This window comes from Macaca mulatta, chromosome 3 (assembly GCF_049350105.2).
Source record: "Macaca mulatta isolate MMU2019108-1 chromosome 3, T2T-MMU8v2.0, whole genome shotgun sequence".
Classification (NCBI taxonomy): Eukaryota; Metazoa; Chordata; class Mammalia; order Primates; family Cercopithecidae; genus Macaca; species Macaca mulatta.
Genome location: NC_133408.1, coordinates 122657915 through 122682608, shown reverse-complemented (window position 1 = coordinate 122682608; position 24694 = coordinate 122657915). Strand labels below are relative to the sequence as shown.

Below are 24694 nucleotides of genomic sequence, written 5' to 3'. Positions count from 1 at the left end.
TGTAGTTCTTAGTAATAACATTTACATTTGAAAATATTCCTAAAAAATATCCCGTACATTTAAGTCATCACAAAGAATCCTTTACAAATCAAATTAAATCTCTCATTCACAAAAGTAGATGTGGCAACAGCTATCACTCTGTGAAAACTCAGTTGTACTAAATAAGCCTGCTATGTAGTACCTCAAAATATGCACTTGTTGATAAAGTATCTTCAGCCCACTTCCTCAATTTTAATAGAAGATACCATTCTTAGAACTGTGATTAAACTACTTTGGACTTTAAGTACCAATAACACACTAACAACCATTAATAATAATATTAATGGCTCAGGAACTAAGTAAATTACAGCAATTTAAAATGATTAATATTTTTAAAACACAGGTTTTGAAAGGTCACCTTATAAATGTCAGCAAATGTTGCCTAAGCTATCAAAATACTAAAGCGATTAAGGTTCAACATGATGTAAAAGAAATTCCTTACAAAACAGAAGTAACAATTAATTGATGTGGTTTAAGAAAAGTACTGAATTGGGAATCAGGTTAAATCTACTCCAGATCATTTAACTTGAGCCTCACTCAGTTAACATTAAAAAAAAAAAAAAAAAGTTTCATAATATGCAATTTTACCATCTATATATAATAAGGTTTTGGAAAATCATGAGAATAAAATTGATTAGAGGCAAAAGATTAAGACTTCTGAACCAAACCAAGATTATATCAAAACATTTATTTTTGTGTTACAAAAACACAAATAAATCCAAGCAGATAATGAAATAAACACATTTTTTTTTAGTGTCCCATCCTGGGTTTTCTATGTCCTAGAATTTATTAAGCAGGTCAAGTTCAGGCTACTTCAACACTTCTTCTGGATGCTATGAAGTCTCCATCTTATAACCATGTTTCTCTAGTTCAGCTCTACGATAAAACAGAAAGAACATCACCAGGCATTCTTTAATAACATTCTTTCAGAAATAATACAGTAAATAAATAAATAAATGAGCTTGAGACATCAGTTTACAATATCACTGAATAGTTTTATTTTTGTCTCTGAAGAAAAAACTACATAAGAAAATTGGATATGAGTCAATATAATACTTAAAATTTTGCTTTTCCCATTAGTTAACTTATATTTTATCTTCCTTAATTGTCTTATAACTCTATTTGTAGAAGAAATGTGAAGGAGTTACTGCTATCCTTCAAATACTTTCCAAATGCCATATGAATGTTCTGTTCCTAATATTTAAACATAAGTTTTGAGACTCATTAACCTCAGGCAAAGTACACATCACTATCAAACCAGATTTTATAATGATCATTACAGGTATTATTGTATTACTGTTGTATATGCAGAAAGAATAAACAGATTGCTTTCCATATTGACATATATCTATTGCTCTAACCAAAATATATACATATATATTAGTAATCAAATTTAAAAGTGTGTGAAAATTTTCTTCATTAACCATATATGTAAAATAAATACAAAAAATAAGTCATGGAATATTAAACAAGACTTCACTTTCCTGATTTTAAGTATGAATGAAAATCCCAAAGGTTTATACTAGCATGAATATACAAACATAAAGATACTTTTTTTATAATTTCAAATAATTTGTCCAATCTAAAGATAAATCATATATTGAGAATGTCATCTGCAATTGTTGATCTGCCTTAAATAAAATATTTGTACAAAATGTTTAGCTATGTCATCAACTTCAAACTATTTAAACTACCATTCAAAATATCACCGCAACTTATTTGCCACAATTCAGATAAAAGTTTATGACAAAATTATTAGATGGCTAAGCCATGATAAAACACTGAGTAAATTTAAAGTATGATTAATATGCTTTACATCATTACATCCAGTAAGACAGACATTTGTTCTCAAGTAAATTTGGCTTAGACATCACCACACTATTCCAATGCAAACACATGACGGAAATAATGTATAGTATTTAGTATTCATTTCTCAAAACTCTTTTGCTTTCCTAAAATTTTTAGTTATTTAGAATACAAACAGTGAGCTAATTTCCATAAATTATATCAAGGCCACAGATTGTTCAAATGAATCATCCTTGTCTTCTGCTAGGGTATAGTATGGGCTGGTGGTATACACACTGGATTAAGAGTCAAGAGCTCAGTGCAAGTCTCTGACTCTGGCCCTTCCTTTGCTAACAAATTGCTTCCTTTGAGCCCTTCCCCTACCCCTCAGGAAACTGGAGATTATAGTATCAAGGCCACAGATTGTTCAAATGAATCATCCTTGTCTTCTGCTAGGGTACAGTATGGGCTGGTGGTATACACACTGGATTAGGAGTCAAGAGCTCAGTGCAAGTCTCTGACTCTGGCCCGCCCTTTGCTAACAAATTGCTTCCTTTGGGCCCTTCCCCCACCCCTCAGGAAACTGGAGATTATAGTATCTGCCCTTCATTTATAACAACTTATCTCCATTGTTTTGAGAGCTAAACGAGAGAAAGTTATACAAATGTAATGTAGTATACATTAAAATAAGAATCAAGGCTGAAAGGAAAAGCTAAAAGATTCTATTTCTGATGATCACAGAAAATTCAAATGTTTCATACAAAAACTCTTGTTGCCAATCTTTAGGGAATGTGGTAACTGTCTTTGAATTTTATCTCATGCTAAAATTTTACACTTTACTCTGTAGAATATTCACTTTAACAGCAGGCAAGAAAAACAAACAAATGAACAAAAAAAACCCAAAGTTCAACCTACAATTTAAGTAACAAGTATACCAAATCTGTCCTTCAGGTTTGTGTCTATTGGCCTTCCTAATGGGAGGTGGCTGGTCACCAAGTGCCTGTATAAATTGTTTACGAACACAAACGAGATGATAAAATGCTTCTCTATCAGCTAAATTCTTAGAGAAGATGAAAGATTCTTTGCTAGAATTTAAAAAACCAAAAGAAAAAAATTGAGGCCACCAAGTACAAAACAAAAACACTAATAATCATGAGGCTGCTGAATGGAAAAATCAACAAAGACAAAAACAGAAAACCCCAACACAACTGTAATATCATACAACACACACAGTGAACATACACCATCTGAAACAAAAACAGCAGCAGTCTTTGTGCAACAAAATAAGAAAAAAGACTAATGGCCACTAGTAGGTTTAAAAAGTCCTCTTACTATCCAAGAAACTACTCAGCTTTATGACAATGGCTATATCAGATTTGGCAAATAAGGAACTATACTGGCTTTTTTTTTTTTTTTTTTTTTTGAGACAGAGTCTCGCTCTGTCGCCCAGGCTGGAGTGCAGTGGCGTGATCTCGGCTCACTGCAAGCTCCGCCTCCGGGGTTCACACCATTCTCCTGCCTCAGCCTCCCGAGTAGCTGGGAGGGACTACAGGCGCCCGCCACCACGCCCAGCTAATTTTTTTGTATTTTTAGTAGAGATGGGGTTTCACCCTGTTGGCCAGGATGGTCTCAATCTCCTGACCTCGTGATCCACCCGCCTTGGCCTCCCAAAGTGCTGGGATTACAGGCGTGAGCCACCACGCCTGGCCTATACTGGCTTCTTAGAGTTTTTATGTAAGACATGAAATAGGGTTGAGAAAATCATACTACTACCTATTTCTCCTAATATATAAAGAAACAAACGATATCAGAAGCCGCAAAAACAGAATGACTTCAAGTTACCTGGAAGTACAAACTGGCCTTATTCTTTCTACTTCTATCTGTTAAAGGTAATTACACGGAAAGAGAAAGCAGAATGCGGAAAGTGGGTGGCCTGCTACATGGATAGTTTTTATTTAACACACACCATAGTCTAAGCACTTAACACATATTAAATCACTTAAATCTTATAATAACCCTAGCAGCAAAGCACTAATTATCATCTGAATTTTATGTGTGAGAAAAGTAGGTCACAGAAAGGCTAAGTGACTTGCCCAAGGTTCATATGGCTAAAGAGGAGGCAGATCTTGGGTTGGAACCCTGGCAGTCTGATTCACACTCGAGTCTGAGATGCCGCTCCACTGTTAAATAGGATTAGGACGAAATAACATCAGAAAACAGTAAACCCCATTCTTTACCATGGCTTATGATACTATGTTAATGGTTTCCATGTACTTTACAGAAAAGATTAGGAAGAATAACTTTGTGTGAGTTTTTTAATCAAGATAAGTTTTTTAAAGCAAGGATTGTCGGAGGCTGTGTTATTCAATATGGTAGTCATACATGGCTATTTTAATTAAATAAAACAAAAAATTCAGTCCCTTAGCTGCACTAGCCATATTTCATGTGCTCAATAGCCAAATGTAACTGGATTGCTTGTATACAGCAGCTTCTCAAACATTTCCATCACTACAGTAAGTTCTATTTGACACCACTGGCAATGTAGCAGCAATCTTAGTGAGGAAAACACTCATGACTCAAAGGGGGAATTAAAAGAAAAATCTTATTCACTAATGGAGGCATCAAGATTTATAACCTCAGGCAAAAAACAACCACCAAAAACAACAAAAATAGATTGATATACCTACAGAAATCCACAAACCTAAAGGCAGAAACACAACAGAGTACATAACAGCACTGTGGGGGTGTATTATAAAAACAGTAAGCCACAAAAATATAACGTTCTATTTCTAAACCAAGAAAAAGGCAACATGTAATGATGTGAAATCTAATTATCAATACATTTACTACCGAAAGTTTCTTGGTAAAAATTATAGTATTCAATAATGTATCAATTAGTTTTAAGAGGAAAGTACTAATGAAAGACACAAAAGAAACAAAAGTTCAAAGGAATTTGACTATTTTGAATGTCAAAGGAAGAAAACTTATTTAGCCTCAATTTAAAAATGTCAAAAACATACCAGGGAAAAAACTCTGACATGTGATTAAGAACACAGAGTAGGGATCAACAGCATTTGGAAGACCTGAAAATAGTCTAATAGCATAACGATGCTAAGGAGGAACAAAAGGGAATGCATATTTTTCAAAAGCTAGTAGGGTGTTCTCTAACATGGCTCATTTTTTGTTTTTGTTTTTGTTTTTGTTTGTTTTTTGTTTTTTGAGACGGAGTCTCGCTCTGTCGCCCAGGCTGGAGTGCAGTGGCGCGATCTCGGCTCACTGCAAGCTCCGCCTCCCGGTTCCCGCCATTCTCCTGCCTCAGCCTCCGGAGTAGCTGGGACTACAGGCGCTGCCACCACGCCCGGCTAGTTTTTTGTATTTTTAGTAGAGACGGGGTTTCACCGTGTTAGCCAGGATGGTCTCGATCTCCTGACCTTGTGATCCGCCCGCCTCGGCCTCCCAAAGTGCTGGATTACAGGCGTGAGCCACCGCGCCTGGCTATGGCTCATTTTTTGAAGGAAATAAAACAAAGACAAATGTAAAAAGAAAGTGCATGAGCTTGTACACATAGAATTAATCTGATCCTCGAAATAAACTGAAATCTGTAAAAAGAAGAGAAGGGGCTTTTAAGAGCCATATATTGATCATGAAGAATGAAAAAGAGCAGGTCCAATGCTTGGAACAGATGATGTAACATTAACAGATTTTTTTAAAAAAGCAGGATTATTGTTCAACGGCTATCATTTTATCTTGTCCATAAAACTATAAAAGGAAAAACAACATTATTAAGACAAAATTGAAAACTTATTAAGACGGGTAAGATAACTGCATTAAAGCAGTTTAAAATCTCAAGGCTCTGGATAATTACATCTCAGGGTACTGGAAGAACCAAAAGATGTCAAAAATCAGTCAGCAATATTTGAGAAATGGAAATAAAAAATTGTAGAAGTATCAGTATAACAGTGAAAGGTAAATTGTGCTATTTCTAAAAAGGAGAATAAAGTAAACGGGTAAAATTATTATCAGTCTCCAGCAAAATTCTTAATGTCTTTAAAATATAGAGCCAATAAAAACAATGCAGTGTAGGAGCTGGTGCTAGTGCATCACTATTAGAAATCAAAGTTTAAAAATGTATTATAAACTTTTCTGTTTGTACAAGCTTATTAGACTAGTAAATTAGAAGACTGGAATACATACATCTTCTATATCTTTACTTGAGCAAAGTATATGACAGTCTATTTATTCTTGCAGCCAAGACAGATAAATACAGGCTGAATCAAAATAAAATTAGGAGGGAAAAAAGTCTCTTCAACAAATGGTGCTGGAAGGACTAGACATCTATATGCAGAAAAATGAGCTGAAGCCCTATTTCATAACATATACAAAAATTAACCCAAAGCAAAGACTGACATATAAGAGCAAAAACTATAAAACTCTTAGAAGAAAACAGAGATAAATCTTCACTACCTTGAATTTGCCAATGAATTATTAAACATGACACCAAAAGCACAAATAACAAAAGAAAAAATAGATTAAAATATGGCTATAATTTAAAACAAAAAAAGAAAAATAAGTTTTGGCAAGCATGTGGAGAGACTGAAACCTTCACACCCTGCTAGTACGAATGCTAGTAAGGACATAAATTGTTCAACTGCTGTAGAAAACAGTTTGACAGTTCCTCAAAAAGTTAAATACAGAACTAACAAATGACCCAACAATTCCACTTCTGTTTATATATATATAATTTTTTTTCAAAAGAATTGAAAACAGGTACTCAAATATATGTACATGTATGTTCATAGCAGCATATTGACAATAGGTAAAAGGTGGAAACAGTCTGAATGTCCATCAACTGATGAATGTATAAAACGTGGCAAATCCATATAGTATTATAAATTGGAATACAATATACAATATGGAACATGTACATGGAATATTATTCAGTCATAAAAAGGAATGAAGTACTGACGCATGGTACAACGCGAATGAACCTTGAAAACATTACACTAAGTGAAAAAAGATACCCACGCAAGGTCACAATATTATATGATTTCATTTATATGAAGCATCCAGAATAGGCCAATCCTTAGAGATAGAAAGCAGATCAGCAGCAGCCAGGGATTAAGGGAAGAAAGAGCGTGGAATGACTGCTTAGTAAGTACTGTTTCCTTTTGGGATGCTGAAAATACTGGAACTAAATAGAGATGTTGGTTGCACAATATTGAGGATGTACTAGAAGCCAATGAACTGTACACTTTTAAATGCTTAATTTTATGTTATATGAATTTTACCTCAATAAATAAACGAAGTCAGGTAGATTTATATATGAATATGACAGTACATTCTCACAACCCCAATCTCCATTCCAGTTTGAGAATCACCAGTCTATTAGGTCCCAGCACTTTATGATTCTAATTTCTGCTGAGTTATTTGATATTGGTAGGAAATTAACATTGACAGAATTAAATTCCCAAGGATAAGAAATGGCAAATATGCTTCTATTTTACTACCTTTATAAAAGACCAGAAAGAATAAAATTTGTAGGCAATTACTCAAAGTGTTCATGTTTAGAATCACAGGAGATGAAGACAATATGTCTTACTTTACACAGTTCAAAAACCTATTTCAAAGATTAAGTAGCTTTTAAGAGGTTAATTATCTACGTAAATCACATATTCCATGCTTATAATTAATACTGAACTACAATAAAAATCTGGCTTAAAACTTACCGTAACTGATTAGAAAAGTCATCCTCTACATTGTCATCATCCCAATTATCCTCCCAGACATGTGCATCTTCATCTTCATCTAAGCCAGCCCAGTCTAAAAATAGAAACAGATGCTGTCTAAATATTTCTCATACATTATTTCCACAATTACAAAAACTTTGAAAAGCTTGCTACTGAACACTCACAATTCAAAAACAGCTAAAACCGTATCTATGAAAAACGGTATCTTCCTTAAATCTGAGTTTATGCTGTCTAGTTCTCTCAATTCTTGAGTTTGCAGATAATCTGAAACAGAAGTTAATACAAAAAATCCCACCTGCCATGAAAACTTGTAATTTCAGGAGGAGATTTACTTTACTGATTTTTCTTTGTACTCATTTTTGGAAGGTCTACTTCACAATCTTTCAAAACACAACACAAAACAACCCTAAAGCAAGTTGAGTGGCAGGAAGATACCAGTGTGAAATTTAAAACTGCAAAACACAAGGATAACTTATATACAAATATTTAAAAGTAGACCAAACTGTAAGCCACCACTAGTATCTGCCTAATAAGAAAACGTAAATATGCATAAAGAAGAATATTGTAGTTTTTAGTTTTCTAGATTTTCTTCCTCTCTTTGGTAGTGGTAGAGGGGAGGTTGAGACTGAGATTTCAGCTTTTGTTTAGAATGGTGAGAAAGTACATATGTATTACCACTATTCTCTAACCTCAAATCTCAAGCTCTAAATATGCTATGTGGGAAATAGAAATTATCTATTTTATAGTTATTTTAAGGAGTCTTTATAAAGATATCTAATGGAGTTTTATGTTACAAAAAATAATTTAAATAAAGACTAGATACTACGTTCTTAAGGGGGTGACATAACTCAAAATCACAACAGAACTGTTTCAAGGTTCTAAGACAACAAGCAGATTTTTCTACTCAGCTTGAACCACTTCCAACTAACCAGTTTGCTAAACTGTTTAAAGTAGGTCACTTCCATCTGCACTGGTCCCTAAAAAGGAAATAATCATGTGTCAAAAGATTCAAGCCAGAAATATAAAATAATATTTGACACTTTTCTGCTAACCTTGTAAGTCTTTGAAAAATACTGTAGAGTCTTATCTTTTAAAGCAACTATCTTTTAAGAAACAAATTTTTTCATCTAATTATGATTTGATTCAAAATGTTAATTTCAATAGCTATTTAGTGATGTCTTCAAGTTGACTTTACTTCTTTTAACTACTTAGAGAGGGGAAAAAATATTTAAGAATGGTAAAATTTTTTTTTTTTTTTGGAGACAGAGTCTCGCACTGTCGCCCAGGCTGGAGTGCAGTGACCCGATCTTGGCTCACTGCAAGCTCCACCTCCTGGGTTCATGCCATTCTCCTGCCTCAGCCTCCCGAGTAGCTGGGACTACAGGCGTCCGCCACCACAACTGGCTAACTTTTTTGTATTTTTAGTAGAGATGGGGTTTCACCATGTTAGCCAGGATGGTCTCGTTCTCCTGACCTCGTGATCTGCCCACCTCAGCCTCCCAAAGTACTGGGATTACAGGCGTGAGCCACCGCACCCGGCCAATTTTTTTAGTTTATAAAGTTAAACTCTAATGATCATTTACAACAAAGATAAAGCATCTCTCCTTCCTCTAATAACCATCTCATGCTATTTTAATGGCAGGGAAAGGAAAGGAAAAAGTAGAGATAAAGTCCCAGGAAAAAGGAACGGGCTCATGAAGAGGGGGAAAAAGAATACTGTGAGCAACATTTTAGGTAGAACATATAAAAAAGATTCATAACAATAGCTCTATATTTCTTTGGTATTACTATACAGTACTTCATAGTTATGACACTACTGAGTGAACAAAGATGAAAGAGCTGGCCAAATTCTTCGTTAATTATCTGATAAATCTAGATAAACTCTGTAGCCTTAATACCGTTATCCTAAGCAGTAAGAAGCACTGATGTCTATGTAATAGCATATCATCCTTCCAATTATCATAGATGAGGAATCTGAGAAATAGCCTCTTTTCTATTACAACTTATTAAGCAGTTAAAATTAATACGAGCACTATTAAGAAAAACAGGGCTAACACTGACAAACCAGAATCTATAATCTATTTTAGATAGATATTTTAAAGAGTTTATTAACTTGGATTATGTACTTAACTATATTACATAAAAAGCTTATGTGATAGTAGGTATAATGCCCCAAAATAGTATTTCCAACACTTACAAATTCTCTATACTATACATACATGTTACAATATATGTAAGTTACAATACATACAAACTCTACTCAATGTATAACATGAAAAAGCTGCAACTATTGTAATCTCTGGGTTTAGCTGACATTTTCTTGGATCTCTGAATTGTGCTTTAATTTTCAACTCTAACACTACACTGACAAGCAATTGTAATCACTCAGTTTTAAAGGGTTAACTCCAGAAATAATTTTTAAAAGGACAAAATATAACCAAACAATGATATACCCATGATACCTGATATGATACCTCATGTCTAATGCCATCCTTCAATATGCGGATGGCCTTATAAAGCATACACTTTACCTTAAACACTAAATGCACTGCCAGAATTGTGATTAATTATGTAAATAACCACAGCTGTATTTACTTCAATGTGTATGCCTCCAGATGTGTATTGGTTAAAAAAAAAAAAAAACCTACATTTTTAAAAGTCAGAATTGGAAATAACCAGTAACAGATGCCTAATATGTAAGTTTCTAGCAATTCTTATTTTAGACGTTGTCCCAAATTGGGCTTTCTTCACTTTGGCTAGTTGAGAATTACATCTGTGACTAGCTTTTTTTTTTTTTTTAATTTATTTATTATTATTATACTTTAAGTTGTAGGGTACATGTGCATAACGTGCAGGTTTGTTACATATGTATACTTGTGCCATGTTGCTGTGCTGCACCCATCAACTTGTCATTTACATCAGGTATAACTCCCAATGCAATCCCTCCCCCCTCCCCCCTCCCCATGATAGGCCCCGGTGTGTGATGTTCCCCTTCCTGAGTCCGAGTGATCTCATTGTTCAGTTCCCACCTATGAGTGAGAACATGCGGTGTTTGGTTTTCTGTTCTTGTGATAGCTTTAAATTTAAAAAATCTGAGCTATCCAAGATCTCACACACACTTCACCTAAGTATCACCTTGACATTTAAGTACAAAAAGAATTTTCTCTCAACTTAGAAAATTCTTTTAATACTTACTTTCCCCTACTCTGCAACATACATTTCAAAATTTCTGAAAGGCATGAAATACAGCATTTTTGAGAAAAGTAAAAAGGAAATTCCACTCATACTAAATAGGGTTGCAAATGTTCTATTCTACACCAATTTCAAGAGCATCAAATTCTTATTCCATAACAATAAAGGTATTCTGAATACAAACAACCTAATCTCCAAACAAGTTTCTTCAAATACAAAACATGCAAGTATATACAGAACATTACATGAAAAGAAAAATACTCAATTGAATGTTCACCATCATAGGTGTGTGTAAAAGAACAGCAATACTTACAAACAGCATCATTATACTCATGAGTATGATAATGAAGCCACACCATATCTAGTGATTCTGAGATAAATTTACAAGTGCTCCTGCTGAGGGAGTATGAAACAAATTATTTTTTTTCAAAATTTCACTTCTGTAGGTTATCATAATGCAAACACGCGTATACCCCGCAGATCTAATGTCTAGTCAGTGACTGAGAAATCAATACCTAGCACTGCACCACTTTACTACTATATTTTCTCTAACAAGGACCAAAAATGTTAGTGAAGAACTTCAAACAAAAAACAATTCATAAACAATGTTTTTATCACCAGGCTGTTGGTGAGCTTTCAGTTATTTGTGGCAAAGAGTCTGAAACAAAGGATCAAAATAACTTCACAATCATTCATAACTACTCTTACATTTTTTAAAAAGGAAATCCAAACCCAATTATTTTCATCAAGAATTTAAAAAGATGTAAGTCTGACAGAATGGTTCCACTTCATTGGTTCTCTTTGTTGATTTGTGATTTTTTTTTATACTTTAAGTTCTGGAATATATGTGCAGAACGTGCAGGTTTGTTACATAGGTATACATGTGCCACAGTGGTTTGCTGCACCCATCAACCCATCATCTAGGTTTTAAGTCCCACATGGATTAGGTACTTCTCCTAATGCCATTCCTCCCCTTGCCCCCCACCCCCTGACAGGCCCAAGTGTGTGATGTTCCCCTCCCTGTGTCCATGTGTTCTCATTGTTCAACTTCCACTTATGAGTGAGAACATGTGGTGCTTGGTTTTCTGTTCCTGTGTTAGTGTGCTGAGAATGACAGTTTCCAGCTTCATCCATGTCCCTGCAAAGGACATGAACTCATCCTTTTTTATGGCTACATAGTATTCCACAGTGTATACATGCAACATTTTCTTTAACCAGTCTATCATTGATGGCCATTTGGGTTGGTTCCAAGTCTTTGCTATTGTGAATAGTGCTTCAATAAACACACGTGTATGTGTCTTTATAGTATAATGATTTATAATCCTTTGGGTATAACCCAGTAATTGGATTGCTGGGTCAAATGGTTATTTCTAGTTCTAGACCCTTAAGGAATCACCACACTGTCTTCCACAATGGTTGAACTAATTTAGAAAAGCTTTTTTTTTTTACAAAAGAGTAAAAGCGTTCCTATTTCTCCACATCCTCTCCAGCATAAATTTTTAAAAATTTATTTTTCTTTGGCTTCTTGAACCTAGTAGATTTGTGGTTTTATTTTTAATTCCATAAAATTCACAAAAGCCATTACTCTCATCTTTTCCAAGCCCTCATGCCCTAGATTCACCTCATCTCGGTACCCTCATTCTGATCTACCCTTGACATTACTGAGTCAAGGGTATCCAATCTAAACTCTACCATGTATATTCTTAGACATGCATGGGCAAAATCACAACCCCAGATTTCTTCTTATTCTCAACACCCCGTATCAAACTAGTTGCTAATGCTTCATCACTTCTACCTCCCTTACTATTGTGGCATCATTCCCTTCACTTCATTTCTAAGAATAATTTATTTCGCCCTTAGTCCTCACCTGAGTTATTTCAACAATTTGCTAATTAACCTGACTCTAGTCTTTCTACCTTTTCAAATTAATTCTGCTGGGTTAATGTTTCAGCATATTGTCTAAAGGAAACTTACACGTATCACTGTCATAAGCAAAACAAACAAATGAAACATTTTAAAAACCACTTCTCATCTACTTAAGGATTTTAAGTCCAAACTGGTCAGAGGCTTAAAGCTTTCCATGCTTAGGTTGCAAACTACCTGCATTTGCAACTACTATTTCACAAGCAAATACAATATACATACACATTTATTTTTTACTTCAAAGCACCTACACCTTTTCCCTTCTTTTGAAAACCCCTGGTCAGCTGCAGTGGCTCAGGCCTGTAATCCCAGCACTTTGGGAGGCCGAGGCAGGCAGATCACCTGAGGTCAAAAGTTCAAGATCAGCCTGGGCAACACGGTGAAACCCATCTCTACTAAAAATACAAAATTAGCCACGCGTGATGACACATGCCTGTAATCCCAGCTACTCAGGCTGAGGCAGGAGAATCGCTTGAACCTGGGAGGCGGAGGATGCGGTGAGCTGAGATCGCGCCATTGCACTCCACCCTGGGCAACAAGAGTAAATCTCCATCCCCTACCCAAAACAAAAACAAAAACAAAACAAAACCCTTTCCTATTTGAAAGCCCCATTCAAAGGCTGCTACCTCACACTGTACGTAACTGGAAGTAATCTGTTTCTTTTGAACTGCTATTGCACTTTACTATCAGTTGAAGGAAACCAAATTACATCTTACCCAGAAGCCCAACAGGTAAGAGAAACAAAGGCAATGTTGCTCTGGTTTAATTGGGGGTCGGGAGAAAAGGGCTTGGAGTCCCACCCCAGGATAAGCCCCTCCAAAATACTATAGCACTCTAGCTTGGTGTTAAAACCACTGATCCTTCTCTCTCTTGACAACTACTACTTACTAAGTTCAAAGACAAATATCTATAGAAGTCAAATTTGCCTCAGGACAGCCTCTAATTAACTGTGACCTTGGGTAAATTAAATTTTGCTGATCCCTAGGTATAAAACTTATACCTCAAAGAGCTATGAAGACTCAATGACACTGTGTATGTAAAGCACTCAGTACTGATAAATGGCAGCTAATATCATTCTCTCCGTACTTCTCACTACCAGATTTATAGGAAACACTCAACAAATATATGTCAAATGAATAAATCCTTTATTACATGGTAATCATAGAAAGGCAACTTGTGGGATGAGGGAGGTGAGTGGAGAAATATGTCCTAGAATATAAACAAAACAATTTCTACCAAACATTACATGTACAACAGAGTACACAACCAGACAAAGGATTAAGGATATTTGGTAAATTTTAAATACTTACGAAGAAGAGTACAGTTGTCCCTCGGTATAGTCGGGGTACTTGTTCCAGGACAGCCCAAGTATACCCAAATCTATGCATACTCAGGTAACATGGTCAGCCAAGTGGTAGTCAGCCCTCTGTACACGTGAGTTTCATTTCCCGTAAATATCGTATTTCCTTTTCCCATTTAGTTGAAAAAAATGTGTATAAATGGACCCTCACACTTCAAACCATGTTGTTAAAGGGTCAACTGTACACAGTTTTTGAAACTTTTATTTTCTTCTCAATGTTTTCACAGTTCATCACATCTTTCAATGAGTAATGTTTAACAACCAAGTACTAACATTAAACACTACTTAAACCACAATTGCTTACTGCTTGCGCATTCCATAGAACCAATGAAATAGCTAACCAAATAGTTTTTCAAAGAGTTTTTCAGTGTTTAATGTCCTGCTTCACACCTCTCACTATCCCTTCCCAAGCACCAGCATCTTGATTTGGGGGTTTTTCATTCCAATCTGTGTGTACCCCTAAATAATGTATGTTACTATTTTATGTTATTGTTTAAGTACTTGTGGAAAAACATTTAATGGCAATTTTTTTTAATTTACAAGTTTCTAGTACTGCAAAATAAGTCAATTATCAAATAACTCACAAATTTAACAATCTTAAATTTGAATATATTCAAAATTACTAAATACATGTCAGACATAGCTCAAATTCTAAATAAATATTAAACATCATCCAAAATCCAAACTCCTAAGTACATTAGAGGGGAGAGAAGACAGGAGACTAATGTTTACTGAATACCAACTTTGTGCCAGGCTCTGTTTACATATGCATCATTGTTCTGGACTAAATCTTTGTACCCCTGCCCCTCTATCCCCCCCAAAAAAATTATTATGTTGAAGCCCTCATCCTCAATATGACGGTATTTGGGAGGTAATCAGGATTGAATGAGGTCTTGAGGGTGGGGCTCCTATGATGGGATTAATGCCTTAAGAGATACCAGAGAGCATGCACTCTTTCACTCCGCCACAAGAGAACACAGCACAAAGGCAGCCTTGTGCAAGGCAAGAAGAGTGGCCTCACCAAGAACTGTATCGACCTACACTTTAATCTTGGACTCCACAGCCTCCAGAATGGGTGAGAAAATAAATCTCTGATGTTTAAGCCACCCAGTCTATGATATTTTGTTATGGCAGCCCAGGCCAACCATTACAATAATGTAATCCTCTCATGACTCTAATAAATATTATTAGCCATATATTACAGAAAATGAAAGTGAGTATTAAGATGGTAACAGCTCAGAGAAAAACATAACGGTTAATCTTACTTAAAAAAATCAATCCAAATCAAAATGATACAATTTTACTTTTCATTCATGAGGTCAGTAATGACTAAAATGTTTACTATCTAGTGTAGCAAGCTTATGAGGGAAAAGGTGAACTGTAGATGGAAACAAATTGGCATAACCCTTCTCAAAGGCGACTTGAGAGTATCTGTAAAAATTTAAGACATGCCAGGTCTAAGATGAAGTGTCTAAGCCCAAGCAGAGCAAGGAGGGAATTTGTGGAGAGGGGCAGCATGATGTGGTTGGTGTGTCAGAGCCTGGCCAGAACGAAGAAGTCACCCACACTAGAGGAGGGGAGGGTGGCCGGGCATAAAATGTGGAGCCCGAATGGGGCGAGAAGGGCATCTGCTGGGAGCACCAAAGATTGGTTAGGAAGGGAGATGACCAAATAGACAATACATTGAAGATAATGGAAGCCAGGTTTCTCACTATTGAAGGGAATAACAGATGTAGAAAGGGAAAAAACTAGAATGAATCCAGTGGTGTTGAACTGCAACTGGAGACATCTGTGTGAACCCATGGTTTTATACATACACACACACACACTCCTGTACATCCCTAGCTCCTCCCACTTAGAGGGTCTGGGAGCAGGAATATCCCAAAAGCAATAAACACAAGCAGAGTGAAGACCCTGCCTTCTAAATACCATTCTCCACTAAAAAGAAATCACATTGGAGAAATGGCTGACTTCAGGTATAAAATTAGTTTGGAATATACCTTGTGCCAGAATGCTACGAATTGCACAAAGAATAATGGAGACATGGCAAAAGGACACAGAAGACAGCCTGAAGGGGTTCCGCATGTTCAAATATGGGACAACCTGAGAATCTAAATAATAGTTACAAATTATAACCTACTGAGTCACAATCCACTAGTCCACACTGCTATATATTTTTTTTAAAATGAACAAGTTACAAGTTTCATGATCACTGGAATACTGTATTACATACATTCAAAGTCCCTCCCCCAAAACTGCCTATTAGAAGGAAAAATTAGTAACCTAACAATGGAAAGTCCTAACAAGCACCACCTTAATAGAGTGATCGAAGTGAACATCCCCAGTAATGGAACAAACGAGAATAATGTTCCACCTAAAAAGATGTCATAAGAACAGAGCACCAGGACTATAATGTAGAACTTCTATCATGAGGAAATAGGCACAGTTAAGGAACATTCTACAAAATATCTGGCCAATAGTTTTCTAAAGTGTCAAAATCATGAAAGTTAAAGACAAACTGAGGAAATGCTTTAGACTAAGGAAGACTAAAGAGACATGACAAGATAATGTAATCCATGACTCTATAGTAAGACATTATTGAGACAATGGGAGAAAGCTGAAATGGATCTGTGGATCAGATCATACAGGTTGAGTATCCCTTATTCAAAATGCTTGAGACCACAAGTGTTTCAAATTTTATATTTTTTTGCATTTTGAAATATTTGCATTATATATTTACAACTGGGCATCCCAAATCCCCCAAACTGAAATTTCATTTTGGTACTCACAAAGTTTGAGATTCTGGAGGAGATTCTGGAGGATTTCAGATTTGGGATGCTCAAACCTATAGTAATGCATCAGTGTGTTAATTTCCTGATTTTGATGGTTGTCTTGTGACTATGTCCTTGTAGGAAATACACATTAAAATACTCAGGAGTGATGGCCATCAGGTTGGCAACTTATTCTCAAATGGTTTAGAGAAAAATGTTTGTACTGTACTTTCAACTATTCTGTAAGTTTGAGATTATTTCAAAATAAAAATTATATTATAAAAAGAAATAAAAACGAGTCTGCCAATTCAATTTGGCAATTTCCTCTCTAGAAGTTTATCTTATAGATTAGCACACACACAAAAAGATGTAAACGTATTCATTATCTGTAACAGGAAAAAAAAAACCACCACCCAAGCAACAAAAACCCTAAAGCTGTAAGGTTATTCACTGCAGCATATTCCTTTTTTTTTTTAAAGGCCAGGTGTGGTGGTTCACCTGTAATCCCAGCACCTGGGAAGACTGTGGTGGGAAGATTGCTGAGGTCATGAGTTCAGTACCAGCCTGGGCACACAGTGAGACCACATCTCTAAAAAACAATTTGAAAAAAAAAAAATTAGGTGAGGTGGCACATGCCTGTACTCCCAGCTACTAGGGAGGCTGAGACAGAGAATCACTCAATCCCAGGAGTTCAAGGCTGCAATACTCTGTGACAGCACCACTGCACTCCAGCCTGGGTGACAGAGCACCAGAGCAAGACCATGTCTCTTTAAAAAAAAAAAAAATACATACACACACACACACACACACACACACACACACACACACACACACACACACACATATATATATATTAAAAAGAACCAAAAAAACCCCTAATATCTGTCAAGAAGGGACTAGACTATCTAAGATGCACACAATGAGGGCATAAGGTAGATTTTTATATTGATGCAAAAATGTACTAGAGATACATTAAATAATAAAAAGTAGGAGGAAATAGTATATATAGTATGTCTTCTGTGTGTGTATTTAAAAGATATATATACACAAGTACAATTTATAAATACATTCTGGAAGGATACTAAAGAAAAGAACATTTAACGTTGGCTATCACTGAGGCATAAATAACTTTTTTGGAGAATGGTAGAGGGAAACTGTGTTTTTACTTTTTAATTTATACACTCATAAGTTTAAATTTTTACCATAAGCATTTACTTATACAATTATCCTATATAATATACTATAAAAATATTTTAAAGAGGAAGTTAAGTAACTAGCATGAGGTGACAAGCTGAAAGTTTATGAAAGGTAGATTTGAATCTAGGCCTAATCCTAGATTCATCATGCTTATTCTATCCTGGGGTTCAAAAACTTTCTTCTTGCACACAATTATCAAAAATGGACATTCAACAGGTACTCTGCGAATCATTATACAGATTACATATTTTTTCTTAAAAATTTTTTAGTAACATGAGTTCTCCATTTCTTGCTACCACCATGTAACTAATTTAAATGTTTGATGGTCATGTCTACTATATTACATTTAATAATGCAAAAACAGCAACAGCCCTTTTTGGCACTAGGTAAATTAACTAGCATGGTGTGTGACACTATCAATACTGGTCACATCTATCTTCTACATTTAAGATTCTACAGAATCCTCCTATTCAATGTTTAGTCCTGTTGGTATATGATGTTCACATAAATATTTCTCAATAGCATTTTTCACAGGGCAGTTCTTCCTCATGCAGGCACGAAAATAAAATCCTTGACCTCTACCCACTAAATGCTGGCAGTTTTCCTATACTCTTACCTGTCAAGTCAATGTGACATCCAAAAACACTCCCTTGGTTAAGAACCACTGTAAGATGTCATACTTTTTAAGGCACAGGTGATAGTGCCTCATTTTTTCCAGAATGCTGGCAGCATTAGGGGATTGCTAGTCTGTTGTCTGCCTCAACAGACAGATTCCCATCATAACACTGTATTATCCAGAAATTTCTCAAGGGGCCAGAGGGCAGAGAGGTGGGTAGTATTCTGCTCCTGATTTCTTCAGACTATATAGCAATTTCACCTAATACAGAAAAAGTACAGAATACTTAGTATAATCTCACTCTTGTAAATGCTATTGCTGCTGCAGGCAAACTCAATTTCATTCTAAATATTCTAAAACAGCTTCTCTCTCCAAAAAAAAAAAAAAAAAACACTTTCAATTCTGGCACAGGAAGAGAATAAAAGAATCTAAAGGAGCACTTGTTCTTTTCCCTCTTTTACTCGAATCCACATCTAATTGTCAGAGAAACTAATAAAAATATTTTAAAAAATTCTTTCAATAATTTGATACAAAAAAGTAGTCAAAGTTTTAAATAAATTATAGACTACTTCAGTTTTTGACTCTATTACCACCAACCTAACCACATGCTTTGAAAAATGAATTAAGTCGCCCTCTGGTCCTAAAATTCCAACCATTTCAAAGCTCCCAAAATCATATCAAAATCAATCACACCCAGGACCTTGAATGTCTTCCTAATAAAGGCGGTTCTAAATCAGTTTAAGTAGTCAAGAAGTTGGAGGCTGTATATTACAAAGATCTTAAACATGATTTTTTTTAACAGCTCCTGCTTAATTACCAGTAGATTACACACCCACCAATTAGAAAAATTGTGAGGAACTGCCAATGTAGCACCAATTCACAGGCTACAGAATGGGGGAAAAAAATAAAAGCAGCATTTGTACCTTCAGAGACTCCTTCCAGGTGTTGCACTTTACACTGAAGGGCTATTGAGAAGAAACTATGCTGGACATGGTGGCTCATGCCTGTAATCCCAGCACTTTGGGAGGCAGAGGCGGGCAGATCACCTAAGGTCGGGAGTTCGAGACCGGCCTGACCAACATGGAGACACCCCATCTCTACTAAAAATACAAAATTAGCCGGGCGTGGTGGCACATGCCTGTAATCCCAGCTACTTGGGAGGCTGAGGCAGGAGAATCACTTGAACCGGGGAGGGGAGGTTGCAGGGAGCCAAGATCACACCACTGCATTCTAGCCTGGGCAACGAGAGTGAAACTCCATCTCGAACAACCAAAAAAAAAAAAAGAGAGAGAGAGAGAGAGAAGAAACAATAAAATATCCCTTTCCTTAAAATGATTAAATGGACATCCCACCAAACAAATTCTTACACAAGATGGATGTAGCAACACCACTTCCAAAAGGAAGACCCACTCCCAAAAGAAAATCTATTAGTCGAACCATGAGTAATGACTTTCATGTGGCAACCTCTCGGAGCACTGATACTCAACAAAGCCTTTGAAAGTACGATCTGTTATATACACTGCAGAGATGTTCACAGGCTGCCTTAACAACAGCAATTTTAATTTGTATCTGTTAGTGAATTTGTCAACGGCATACTTACAAGAAAAATAATTTTCCAAAGTACAGAAAGAACTTGAAAGTAAATCAGGGCATTAATAATTGAAGTGAAAACTCAAATACCAAAATATTGAAAATAGGTCACTGTTCAAAGTAATACTTTTCAAACTTTAATGTGCAAACATATCTCTTAGGAATCTTGGTAAAGCCCACACTTATTAAGTAGGTCTAGGTTTGAGGAACGATGAGATGCTGCAGTTTTAACAGGCTCCCAGGCAATGCCAAGTCTGCTGTTTCATGGATCACATTTTGAATAGCAACAGACTCTAAACCTTGACTAGACCAAAACATGTCAGAAATGCAGATTCTCAGAAAAGAAATAATTATTTGGTGATATTTTCCCAAGTTTGTTCTTCTTTAGGTTTTGTTATTCATCAGAACAATTTTCATGAGTAAATATTGAGTGGTTTCACCTTGTGGGCTGATTTTCTCACTAACTTAAGAAAAACCTCTCCAAATCATAAACCAGAGAAGAGAAACTTGAACAAAATAGACATTAAAAATGTTTCTCATTCTAAAATGGAAAGTTTCCTGAATGAATTAATTCTACACATTTATATCTGAAGACAACAAACATTCTGTAAGGAGACCCATAAATGGTCAATAACTTAATGTTAATAAACCAGTCTGTTGTGAGTCTTTTGTCCTTAGAATATTTTCTTTGCTTTTCCTTTTACCTTTTTGTTTTGTTTTACTATGTAACTGCTGGCACTTCGAAAAATTGCTGCTCACAGCATAAACTTAGAACAAGCACAAACTACACTAGCAAAAGCTGATGAAAGTTGCTGAAAAAAATCAAGTGTACCATCAGGTACATAGTTATCTCTAGATCGTTTTTAAGCAGTCAATTATCAACTAACTACTCATTTTAAATGCGGGTTCATTCATCATTCATTCAACAAGCATTTATTGACCACCTACTATGTATTAGGCACTCTGCTAAATGCTGCGGATAAAGTTTGGATCAGAGAGACAGACCTTTCAGATTCTGGCTTGGACATAATGGCAAGTTTTGTTTATTTGTTTTTCTTTTTGTCTCTGAGCCTCCATATTCTCAGGGTGATAGTGATAATTAGATTATATAATGTAAATAAAGTGCCTAACATTCCACCCTGTATATGATAATGAACAATGTTATTTGAAGTATGAAGTTTGAGTAAGAAGATCCTACCTTCAATAGGCCAGCTTTCTATGACACAGCTCTACGTTGGCAGATTATGACGCAACTTGAAAGTGAGCTAAAGAAAACATGACTGAACAGATAAATCCATTACCAAAACAAAAAACTAAGAATGCCTACAATACATAATGAATTCCAGAACTGAAAAGAAATGTGCTTTGGGTTAGTTTACGAGTTTCTGTAGCATGTACACTAATGTTCTCTTCCACTAAACAAAGTAACAGTACATTATAAATAGAACAAATGTTCCAGCTATGTGGTTTTACGTACAATAGGATCATGATAGGGTATACAACTTGGGACAATTTTAGTGAAGTAGTAATTGCTTGATGCAACAGGATGTGTACCCCATTAACCACAATTCTCTTTCTACCACCTTCAGAAAGTAATCTCCTTTTCTTATAAGGTAAATATTTACAAGTCCTACTCATCAACCATTAGTCAATAAAGCAGCCTATTTTGAAAACCTAACTGGTAACAGCAATCTCACAAACAGAAGCAGTACAGCTAAAGTTAAGAACTTTGGTGTCAATCAGAACAGGTGTCCCAATTCCACTTCTATTGTTTCTAACTAGTTATGAGACATCAGGAACGTTTCACTCTGAGCTTCAGTTTATCTAAAGAATGGTCTAGGGCATACAGGAAGTAGGCCCTAGTGGAATTTATGAAAGTGGAATATGCTATTACAAGTAAAGCACTTAGACAAGTTCCTGAAAACAGCAGCCACTCAAGAAATGTTAGCAATTTGCTATTACCTACAACAAAAAAACTAAAGGTCTTTAGTTTTGAAACTAAAAAAAAAAAAAAAAAAAAAAAGTGTATTTTTAATTGAAAAAATATATATATTTTTAAAAATATATATTTTATTTTTGTAGGGACAGGGTCTCACTATGTTGCCCAGGCTGGTCTTGAACTCCTGACCTCATGTGATCCTCCTACCTCGGCCTCCCAAACTGCTGGGATTACAGGCCTGAGCCACCATACCCGTCAAGTTGTAGGGTCTTATAAAGCATTAAGTTAGGTCACAGTTAAGTGACAAAAATGGTGAGGAACAGGAGTAAGGCAATAATGTGTATTAAGCACCCAATATCTTACCCTTCTGTCTTACTTAATCAGGCTTCATTTGTAACATCCTAAAAGTTAAGCAGCATTGGCGTAACTACAGACAATTCAATTCTGGAAAGGTTTAAAGGCAAAGAAAGACTGCTAAAACGAAACGAAACGAAACGAAACGAAAAGAAAAGAAAAATAAAAGGAAGTTATGTAGACTTGAACTAAAGTTTAAGTGGTGAGTAACCCAGAGGAACAGTAAAGGGACCAACCATCCCAGACGCGGGGCTATGGGTCCAGACTCACGGTGGCTCCTCCCAGTACGGAAGCTGAGGCCATTGGGCCTCGCCAATGAGTCCCAGAGCGACACCCCAAACCCGACGCTGGGGCGCCACTGAGGGATGAGCGTTAGCGCCTCGAGTGCCGGCCCTGGGAGTCCAAACTTCCCGCCGGTGCCCCCAGCTGGGCCCGACCGACCAAACCACCTCCACACGGAGGCCTGAGTCACCGTTCGCGCGGCACAGAAACCGGGGCACAGCGGTTACCTTCGGCCGGGAACTCTTCAAACTCGTCGTCTTCCTCTAAGAGACCTAAGTCTACGGGTTGCTTTTTCTCTGACATCTCGACCCTCCGCGCCCAACACCTCCCAGATCAGCAGTAAAGTTGGAACCCTCACTCTTCCTCAAGGAAACGCCACCGTCACTGCCGCCTCCGAGGCTGACGCTACCATAGAGACTCGGAGAAGGAACTACGGGAGCAGCGCGAGGAATGCTGGGATACTGGAGGTCGGCCCAGCGCTCCCTGCGGGTTTAGCGAGTTTTCCGAGTTTTTTATATATATATGTATTAAATATATATATATATATATATTTGTCTCTACCACGTAAATCGGACTCTCTGAATTGCCAAAGTTGGGATCCGTGTAGTTTTCCTGACTATAAAAGACTCATAATGTGTAAAACAAACAAAAAAGCCTTTACTTAGTTTGCAACCGAGGAAGGAACTCTAGAGAGACTACAGTCTGACTACAAGCATTCATCAGCCCTTCACATACATTATTACCTCCAGTCCTTAAGCCAGTTCACTAAGGATGGTATTAAATGTCTCCACATCACAGAAAATTCACGTTCAGAAAGAAGCAACGGAAATTACTCAGGTAGTGCTAGACAACCAAAATGCAGATTTTTTTTTGCCTGGCTCCAATCTCCAGACTTTTCCATTAGGCAGTGTTAATCAAGTCTTAGAATTACTTTGTGGTAAATAGCTTTTTAAATAGAATTTGTGTGGTGTGTATGTGTGTGTAGTAACTCTAGTTTACAGGTTATTATACAATAATACTATTTAAATATGGATTTGTGTAACATTTTATGGTGCTAAAAATATATCATTTAGAATTGTTTGAATAGCATTTGAATATCATTCTGAATACAGTAGTGAACTTCATGGAACTCTATATATAATATATGGATGTATATGGATGAATATTATAGAATATACATAATACACAAATTGGGTATTATTGTAAATTTTGATACATGTTCCAGATTATATCTATAAATCCCATTCCTTTATTTAACAATGTTAGGTCATACCGCTTACCAGGAGCTGTGTATCAAACATGTATAGACAAAGTCCCTTTCTTCAAGAAGCTCATATTCTACTCAGAGACATGTAAACGGATAAATCACAATGAAATGCAGTAATCCACTTCAATCTCCATCTTAATATTATGTGAGAAATGAACAGAGTGTTTGGGAATGCAGAAAATGGAGTAATTAAATGTAGAACAAACTTGGCCGAGAACTACAATTAGATGTAATTTTTTTTAAACGTATCTCTTATACTATTTGATTTATATAGATTACTGAAAATAGTGATATCTCACTACCAAAACAATTATGTCAGGTAATGCATATCTTAATTAGTGTGATTTAGTCATTATACAATGTATTTGTATTTTAAAACATGTGCTCCGTAAATATATGCAATTTTTATTTGTCAATTAAAATAATTTTTAAAGAAAGTAAAAAAAAAAGATTTTGCCAAGAAGTCAGAAAACCCAAATTCTAGTTCCCAGACCTGTTATTTAGTTCATTTGATATATGATGAAGTTTGTATCAATCCTTAGCAAAAGAAAAAAATCAACAGCAATATGGTGATTTTTTCCCCCTAAAACTATATTCAATTTAAAGAGAGATTGTTTTTTTCTCTCTTACCT

General features: G+C 35.9%; 1 protein-coding gene across 1 annotated transcript; it reads right to left on the bottom strand.

Moving 5' to 3' along the window:
• Window positions 1-757: 757 nt before the first annotated feature.
• Window positions 758-23230, bottom strand: SEM1 (SEM1 26S proteasome subunit). The gene is made up of 3 exons (NM_001266805.1): window positions 23023-23230; window positions 7551-7644; window positions 758-915 (listed from the first exon to the last, which is right to left on the bottom strand). Exons 1-3 carry the CDS (start codon window positions 23096-23098, stop codon window positions 873-875), a joined length of 213 nt encoding a protein of 70 aa, NP_001253734.1. The 5' UTR covers window positions 23099-23230; the 3' UTR covers window positions 758-872.
• Between the last annotated feature and the right edge of the window lie 1464 nt (window positions 23231-24694).